Genomic DNA, 8,983 nt, shown 5'->3' with positions numbered 1-8,983 from the left:
CTGGCTATGGATCCGTTTGGGAGGGCGTTGAACCATTGGATTGCTGGTCTAGCTAGGGTTACCGGGAAGGCCCTGCATCGGACCGCGTCGGCTGCTCCTTCTAAGTTTATCCTGGCCTCGAAGGCCGTTAGATGTTCCTGGGGATCTTTGGTTCCGTCGTACTTCATGTCGGTGGGTTTGTCGAAACCTTTAGGGAGTTTTGCTCTTAAAATCCTTTCTGTGAAAGGTGTGGCTCCCATTATTGTGTGGTCGTTTCTTGTGCGCTTGGTATCTCGGTGTCGCCGATCTTCATCCGAGTCGTGCTGACGACTCAGATCATGGGAAGCGCTGCGGTTGTGCCTTTTGCTGTGTCGCCGTTCTGGCAATTTCTCTCGTCCGTGGTTGCGTGAGGTGCTGCGACCGTTTCTTCTGTCGTGTCGCCGAGTTGGCGACCTGCCGTGGCGAGATTTTGATCGGGAAGTTGCATGGCTTCCGTGTTCGTTGTTGTGTCTTTCCTTGGTGGCCAGTTTGCCTTCGAGTTCCTGGACCCGGAGACAGAGGTCTTGAATGATTTGTGCCGCTTTGTCCCCTGTTTTCTCGGGGTGTCGCGGTTCTGTGATATGATCGTTCATGTGGTGGATAGTCCTTGCTATCCTGCCTTGGTTTATGACCTCCTGGTGTTCTGGGGTCGGATGGAGCGGTCGAGAGTCATCCCGGCCTGAGGAGGTTTCTTCCAGTACGTCCCCCATTCCGGCTTTGGACGGCGCAGTTCCCCACAGACGGCGCCAATGTACAAGATGTCTCTGGTACGGGTTGAAGGATGGATCGGGAACCTGCGGGTCGAGGCAAATACCGGGTTGCGTGACTGGAACGATGGGGGGAGGTACCTGTAAAGACACTCCGATGCTCAAGTCAGAATAGATCTGAGAGGTGTAAGGTGTGTGGAATGGATGAATACCTGAAGGGACCTGGGTCCTCTATTTATAGGTGATGGTAGTTATCTTATCTTATCTTGTTTGGCTAAGATAAGGGAGACATTTGAATTCGAAAGTCGGTTGGGAGTTTCTAGAGGGCCAGTTTCGGGCCTTCCAGAAGAGTGAGGCGGGTTGGACCCGAAAAACCGGAATTGGGTTCGATCCTGAGTCCGGGATCCGTAGTCCGGATCCGTAACAGTTATAATTTATGTATATTATTGAACATATCAATTTCGTTATGAGAAGGATGACAAATGACAATAGCCAATGAGTCAGTTGAGTTAAAGTTTAAACTCCACCCTAATGGTATCCACCAGTTTAAATCAATCAACTCATACCCTAATCGAAATTTAAATCCTTTCATCCAATCTGGCTGGTAAAAAAAATAAAATAAAATAAAAATAAATATATTTTTAGTAATTTTTTCATATCATATGTTATTTATGTATTATTAATAAATTGAATTATTAGTTCCGTGATACTAAGTATTTATACGAAAAAGAAAAATTTAGATTTCAATTTACTCCTCTACATGGCCAATGAGTTATAACTCAAATGACATGGTATTTTCATTCTCAATTAAGAGGTTGCGGGTTCGAGTCTCCTATTTTGGTAAAAAAAAAAATAAAATCTACTCCTCCATAAATTAATGAACATGAACAATATATATTAAGAGGCTATTTCTTTTAGAAATGAAAAAAAAAATAATGTATAATCCAATACTATGATTAATTGATGTGTTTTTTTTATATAAATTTAAAATTTTTTATTTTATTTTAAATAACAAATTAAACTTTTAAATTTAAAAAATCGAAGAGTAAAATTTTCATAATACACAAATCAAAAGATTCAATGTGTCCGATTTATATGTTTAAATTTTTTTCAACACTCAAATACAAATCAAATCTGATCTTTAGATTTGTATTTTTTTTAATTAAAAATAAAAAAAAATTAAAAGCTACAAATCTAATTCTTAAATTTGTGATATCTACACACAAAAAATATATTAATTCTCTGCATTATTAAAAAATACCACTAAAATTCTAACACTAAAAATAAAAAACGACATTAAGAATATAAATTGAACAGATATATAGATATAGTTGACATGACACCCAAACCCTTTCATAGGGGCAATTGTCACCGGTCACTTTTAACCTGAATCACCGCCTATGTGCTCTTTACGGGCAATAGTCATTGCTCACTCTCAACTGGATTCACCGCCTACACCGCCTACGTGCTTTTTATCGAGGCATTCCAAAAAATACTTCCCCCGTCTTACCGTGACCATTGGCACGGAGTTAGCCAAGACTACTTCCTCGAGTCTTGTAATTATCGAGGCAGATACCTTTGCAGATTGCATTTAGCCAAACAAGGCGCATTTGGGCCAAAAGCCCAAAACACGATAATTCTCCCATTACTAATTCATTTCAAAACAGTAATATTGTAAATGTCCAAAAACAACAGTACTATTGTTAAAAAGTGTACGTTATATAACGCGCACCGTAAAATACAGAAATTTTTGTATTTATTTGAAATAAATTGAAAGAAAAAGGAAAAGGGAGAGGACCTATTAAAAGGACAAAGAAGAGAGCGGCGAGTGGAGAGAGAGAGAGGAGCAACGCATAACTACTTTATGCTCCGACAGAGTTTCCATCTTCTTTGACCTTCCTCACCCTCACAAGCTTAAAGTTTTAAGTGTGTTCGTTACTCTTCAGAAAATCACAAATGGCAAAACGGCACCGTTTCCACACTCTCTTAATTTCTATATATACACACAACTTTTCTTTTCTTCTAACTTCTAATGCATGTCACCAATTCTCCCAATAACCGACTAATAAATTACCACCTCAATTCTCATGGCGGAAACCGCCGTAACGGCCATCGTCATCGTCGCGCTCGGCCTCATCCTCATCGGAAATTCCTCCGCCAGGGAGCTACGGCCGTCTGATCACGGCCTCGTCTTCCAGACATTGTCGCCGACCGCTGGTGCCAAATCCTCGCCGGAGATGAGGTCATTCTTCAACAGCGACAGCCAGAACTCATCTCCGTCCTCCACCACCTCCTCCAACGTGGTGATTCCTAGGGCCATGAACTCCCCCGCTGCGCCGCCGTCATGGCTCCGCGAAGCCTCTGCCGCCGTCGGTCCCAACGGCGGCGACCGAGTGTCGAAGGCGCTGATGGCGGCGAGCGTGGTGTGTGGAACGGTTGGAGCGGTTCTGTTATTGGCTTCGGGTTTGGTGTATCTGTTGAAGTACCGAACGAAACAGAAACAAAATGCAGCGTCGTTTGGTGGCGGTGAGGTCCGGAATAATCACATTGAAAACGACGACGACAATAACAAACTGCAGCTAGTGGTACGCGAGCCCTGAGCTGAGTTGAGTCTCGTTGTTGTTGATTTGTTGACTTTTGCTACTACTTTACTACTCCTACTCGCGTTTATGATTTTGATTTTTCTACGTTGCATGTAAAGGTTAGTACCTACCTTAGTGATGATGTAGTGGTGTAGATTGGCAATAATATATAGTTAATANTGTGACCCAGATAATTAATCTGACGTGAATGTTTGATGGACTATAATAACAAAGCAAGAGTCAACCCAAAACCACCAGACCCTAATGAAATAATTGAAGTATACACCGTTATTTAATCCTTTTTGTTTTTGTTTTTGTTTTTTTGGTCATTCGTTATTTAATCCTTAAAATTGTCGTTTGAGTTATTTTGGCTTTGGACCTTCAAACTTAAAATCAATATTTTTTTTACGAAAGATAGGAGACTCAAACCCGCAACCTCTTAATTGAGTATGGGGAGACTATGCCATTTGAGCTATAACTCATTGTTTAAATTTGTAATATAGGTCATGTTTATTATTGTTATTTCATCAGATTTTTTATATTATCCTTTCCTACAGACGAGTTTTCTGACGTAATATTCGGTAGGGGGGAGAGCTGAGGAGGGGGTGTCTAAATTAATCCCCCGTGATAGCATTTTCATTACTAATTTCCTATCATCTCATTGGGCATAGGTGCCATTGTAAATATATATAGTCAAGAGTAAGAGTACGAATAATTGTTATTTTATTTCTGTGAATAAATAAAAGACGTAGAACCAGAGGTTTATTTTGTGGTTAAATTTTTTTATTATGGATAAAGAATGTTAAATGTGTCGTGTGCAATCTAATTTTATTGGCTTTGTTATGTGCTTTTTTTCTTTTATAGGAATATGTAATCGATAGGTCCGATTACTTTGCAAGAGAATTTTTAAAAATTTTTTAATATCAAATGAGAGGATCCAAAAACAACCTCTAACTCAACTAATTTGGCCTAATAATTAACTATACATGATGTTAATGTTATAGAGGTATCCACTCGAGTTCTAAGTCTAATTCTCCACATTCAACGTGCTGGAGCTTAAGTGATATCTCTTGTTTAACCTTGCCATTAATTATATTAACTGTGCTATCATGTTTTAGTGCATTGTCGTGGGATTTTAGCCATTTTCCTATCTGCATATCATCAAACATTCCAGCATCTCCAAATGCCATTGCTGATGCAATCAGGGGCTGAAGATCTACCTGTGCTTCTCCCATTATATCATCAGCTGAAAACAAGTCATGATCAAACACCTTCTGCAATGCATTACACACATCTGTTAACATAAAATTCCATTTCCTCATACCACATCATCATTAGAATGTGACAGATTTTCGTATGACCTTGTCATGTGTTGATTTTGACCACTGATTAAATAAGCGAGGACAAAATCATCTAATAAATGCTAAAAAATCAACATATGACAAGATCATGAGAAATTTCCACATAATCCTTTTCTTCTGATATGTATATACATAGGAGTCAACAATTTGGAGGTTATAATATCAGGGTTTGACTTTACAATGAAAAAAATTAAAGGGTGTATGGCATTATTGGAAATCAGGGAGGAATTCAGTTTCATCATGGAGAACACACAATTTATTTCCGTTTTGACAAAAAGAACAGTTAAAATTTAGCCTTACCAAATCCAATGGGCCAAAAGCCTCAGGAACAGATAGTAGAAGCACCTGATTCCAGACCGGGTTCAAATTACTCTTTATTACATTTGTCTTAACAGTCTGAAGACAAAAGCGCCAAAGTCATATTCAGAGAAAAAAATGCTTCCATTATTTTTCAGCTAAAAGCTAAAGATACAGAACAAGAGTTTTCTGTTAATGAACATGGTGATGGCAACAACTAACCTGTTTACCAAGTTTCAAGACAACATATGGATCGCTTGTCATCATATCTCTAATAGCTAAATTTGTGCCCTTAATCACTTTCACCTGCAACTTTCCGATAAATTCTCTCGTTCTTTCCTGATTCCATCATCAGTACCAATCAAACATCAAGGAAAGTAGTAAAGTAATTTCATTTTAATAAAGTAATAATTTCAACTTTACATTGCTAATAAAGTAGTAAAGTTGCATGTGGATGCAAGTCTCATACATTTAGATATACTCTTCCATTCCTAAAATGTTAATCATTTAAGAAAACCAAACATGTTCCAAATTGATTGTCATTGTAGAACTTCAATACACATGCGCACCCACTCTTTTAACCCTTACGTTTGTTATTCTTCTATTACTAGTTAGTAGTTTTAGTCCATTAAATCTTATCTTTTAAAAAATATAAAATATATACTCAATAATTTTTTAATCCTAGTGCATTTACCTTAAAAGACTAACATTTAGGAATGGAGGCAGTATTTAAGACTCTCATCTGGGTACAGCAACTTAAAATCTAACTGAGAATGATATGCAAATCAACTTGTGGTTAACAAACAAATATGCCTCCACAATAAAAGGAACAAGTTCTAGAATAAAATTACCAGATTCTTTAAACTAGTAGTGCTTCGAAAACTATCTGCATCACATTGGGAGAAACTGGATTCATGACAGCTTCGAAAGCTATCCGCACTACGCATGGAGAAACTGGGTTCATGAGAGCTTCGAAAACTATGTGCATCACGTTTGGAGAAACTGGATTCATAAGAGCTCCGGAAACTATCGGCATTATGTTTGGAGAAACTTGATTGATGAGAAGATTTCGAAGACACAATGCGCAAACTTGGTTTCAAAAATTCTTGATATTCATATTTTGACCTGCAATCACAATTAAAATGCCACACTTAACCATTGACCAGATTCGCACCATTGGGATGTGTTTGTTTATAGAGACACCACAATGATTAATCTATGCTTATTGAAGGAGGTTGGAAGAAAATCTGAGCTCATAGCCTAATAGGACAGTTCATATCAGTTTCTATCTAAAGCAGCCTGCTTAACAGAAAAATGCTAAGAAGAGTATGGTGCAAAGTATAGATGCAAACATGTCTAACCGAATGAATTTTGTGCGCTCTTCCTGACTGGAATCTGGACGAGGTTTTGCATATCCTTCTGGAATATAAGCTTCATAAATTGAATTAGCAGAAGAATTTCCTCCAACTTCAATCATTGCATCAATATCATCATCTGACCATTCATCCCCCACAGACAAAACCTGGAAGTATAAAGTAATGAGCTGAGGAATTTATACTCGCTGAGAAAAATAGATAAACAAGTTCAGCATATAATATGCAACTAGCCTACTATTACAGATGCATTATATATGCACACTACACTGATTTTAGCGACTCCATTGAAAAGAAACAGTAAATTTCAAAACATATCATATGATGGCAATGGCATGAAAGAACAAGGCTGCCCCGCAAGCATCTTCAACATAAGGTAGAAAATAGATGCAGCCAAACATAAAACAGAGTTGATCAAACTGATTTCATAAGTACAGCCATATAACAACTATGTAATAGTATCTTAGACTTTAATTAAGACAGAAATGAAGAAGGAACTTGGATTTGAATATTCCTCACAAGAAAAAGGAAATTCTTAAGTACAATGGATTAGAAATAGTTACCCTTGATATATGAGTATCAAGACTTCTGTGCACATTGTAACATTTAAAGCATAAAAATACTCCAATATTAGCCGACCTGAAAAAGCAGTTTAAAAAAAAAATCATCACAACTAAGAAAAGGTAACTTGGACTCTACAGTCTTCAGTAGATTTCAGTCTCTGTAGCTACTTTCCTACAGCTTAATTACGAAAATGCCTTATCAATCTTCCACAAAGATATTCAATAGTCTAACGCTGGTTTTGAGAATCATATCGACTAAACCATAAATCACAAAACATAGTGAGTAGACTTACGCCCATTTAGGTTGTGGAGCATTACAATCAGCACAAAATTGATTATCCTTTTGGAGCAATAAGTCCTTGAATTTTCTTTTACCTGTAAAACAACTACCAATCATTTTACTTCTCAAGAAAAAGTAAGTGAACATAGCTTTGCATTTCACAGTTTTTAAACCTGACCTATTTTTCAAATATAAAGCTTGACCCTAGTCCGGTATCTGTCTAAAGTCTAAAGCTTTTTAAGCTTGAAATTTTTCAAATGCTTAGCCAGCCAAAATATATTTTTAAAGACCAACTTTTGCACTCAGTTCTTTGAAGAGTTAACTGCCTATATACTTGACTTTGAAGATATATAATAAGTTGAAAATAATTCTTTATATGAAACAGAATCTGAAATTTCCAGTTATCAATATAGCTTACTTTTTACAGGCCTCCCAAATTCAAGAGGTTTATTTCTCATCGCCACTGACATGCTTAAACAAATACCAATTCCAATAATAGCAACTAGCAAGCAACCCAAACTATCTGAAAAGAAGAAGCAATAAAAATAACAAATCTGGTTAATCAATCAATTTCTTTTTCTTTTTCTTTTTTCAAGAATGACAACAGAAATCTTATTTCCTTGCATAAATAACATAATCCTATCAACAAGTAATTATTCAGTGAAGAATTAGAATGCATCAAAATCGTTATTTTGTATATTTGTTACATAATACATCTTTACACACAATCATACACATGCACTGTTCCAGCAGCTAGATGCCAATCTCCAGAAGCATCAACATTTTTCAATCGAAATCAATAAATTAAAAAGATCAATTATTTTGCATTAAACCAATCATACCCAAAGAAATCCACGACTCAAACAGGGGAAAAAGGGGAATTTCAACACATACGCACACAGAGAGAGAGAGAGAGAAAGAGAAACTGGGAATTGTACGTGTTTAAACGTGAAGGCAAGAAAGAAGAGGAGCGACAAACATAACATAAAATAAAATTACCAGGGAATGAAGGAACCGAATCAAAACGCGTACGTTTGAAAAATCCGCAGACACACGCGATTGAAAAGTACAAGGTGGAAGTGCGAGCAATGATTGATTCTATTATATTTATATGGCAGAATTTGTTGAAAGATACGATGAAAGGTGGAACGACCACTTTTGTATTGTTTTGTTTTGTTTTTTTTTTTTTTTAATTTCAGTTTGTTCCTTAGGCTGTGTTTAGTTTGGACTTTGGAGACAGAGACTTATCTGAATTATATCTTATTTAAGATTTAAGATAAATATAGATATAAAATATAAATATTATTGAAATATTTTTAATTATTAAAAAATATTATTTAAAATTTTAATTTCAGATCACCTAACATAATATTAACTTTCGGTCTTCTAATTTTTATTTCAATTTTTAAAAACAAACACTATCTTATTTTTATCTTTTTTTTTAATCTAAATCTTATTTTCATCTTTTAATTTGTTTGAAAGTAGTGGATCGAGAGGTTTAACCACATTCCAGGGCGAAACCTTGTTGTATTTCCCCACACTTTTGTGTCCAGTAATAACTTTATTATTTGTGTGAAATTCTCGTTAATCTGTTTCTTAAATATTGCTCAAAATTTCATTTTAAATTTAAATTGTAAACTGCTAATACAAACAAGTATGAAACGAGGAGATGTTATAACTTATAACAAGTTAACAGTCTAGTTGGTATGGTACAAAATATAACTAATTACCTTAAAATGATTAAAGATACAATCATGCTTTGTTTTATAAAAAGATGAGTCATCAATTAACTACGCATTTGG

General features: G+C 36.1%; 2 protein-coding genes across 5 annotated transcripts; one reads left to right on the top strand and one right to left on the bottom strand.

Annotated features, from left to right (window-relative positions):
* Positions 2,569–3,405, top strand: LOC107634823. Its single transcript, XM_016338236.2, has one exon. The coding sequence runs from the start codon at positions 2,813–2,815 to the stop codon at positions 3,323–3,325; it is 513 nt and encodes a 170-aa protein (XP_016193722.1). The 5' UTR covers positions 2,569–2,812; the 3' UTR covers positions 3,326–3,405.
* Positions 4,156–8,359, bottom strand: LOC107632126 (ADP-ribosylation factor GTPase-activating protein AGD12). Of its 4 annotated transcripts, none has more exons than XM_016335787.2 (9): positions 8,181–8,359; positions 7,600–7,704; positions 7,195–7,276; positions 6,902–6,977; positions 6,327–6,487; positions 5,817–6,090; positions 5,188–5,304; positions 4,969–5,064; positions 4,156–4,581 (listed from the first exon to the last, which is right to left on the bottom strand). In XM_016335787.2, exons 2-9 carry the CDS (start codon positions 7,649–7,651, stop codon positions 4,306–4,308), a joined length of 1,134 nt encoding a protein of 377 aa, XP_016191273.1. In that variant the 5' UTR covers positions 7,652–7,704; positions 8,181–8,359; the 3' UTR covers positions 4,156–4,305. The 4 variants fall into 4 exon arrangements, with proteins under 4 accessions (XP_016191273.1, XP_020975758.1, XP_016191272.1 ...); XM_021120099.1 differs by having other exon boundaries at positions 8,214–8,352; XM_016335786.2 differs by lacking the exon at positions 8,181–8,359 and adding an exon at positions 8,024–8,165.

Source organism: Arachis ipaensis, chromosome B03 (genome assembly GCF_000816755.2).
Source record: "Arachis ipaensis cultivar K30076 chromosome B03, Araip1.1, whole genome shotgun sequence".
Lineage (NCBI taxonomy): Eukaryota > Viridiplantae > Streptophyta > Magnoliopsida > Fabales > Fabaceae > Arachis > Arachis ipaensis.
The sequence above is the reverse complement of the archived record's forward strand: the minus strand, read 5'-3'. Positions and strand labels throughout refer to the sequence as shown.

Excerpts from the sequence above, each read along its gene's own strand:
- LOC107632126 (XM_016335787.2), bottom strand. The coding sequence starts at position 7,651 with ATGTCAGTGGCGATGAGAAATAAACCTCTTGAATTTGGGAGGCCTGTA. Across the intron at positions 6,978-7,194 it reads GCTCCACAACCTAAATGGGC|GTCGGCTAATATTGGAGTAT; the intron begins GTAAGTCTACTC and ends CTGCTTTTTCAG. Across the intron at positions 6,488-6,901 it reads TTGATACTCATATATCAAGG|GTTTTGTCTGTGGGGGATGA; the intron begins GTAACTATTTCT and ends TTATACTTCCAG.
- LOC107634823 (XM_016338236.2), top strand. The coding sequence starts at position 2,813 with ATGGCGGAAACCGCCGTAACGGCCATCGTCATCGTCGCGCTCGGCCTC.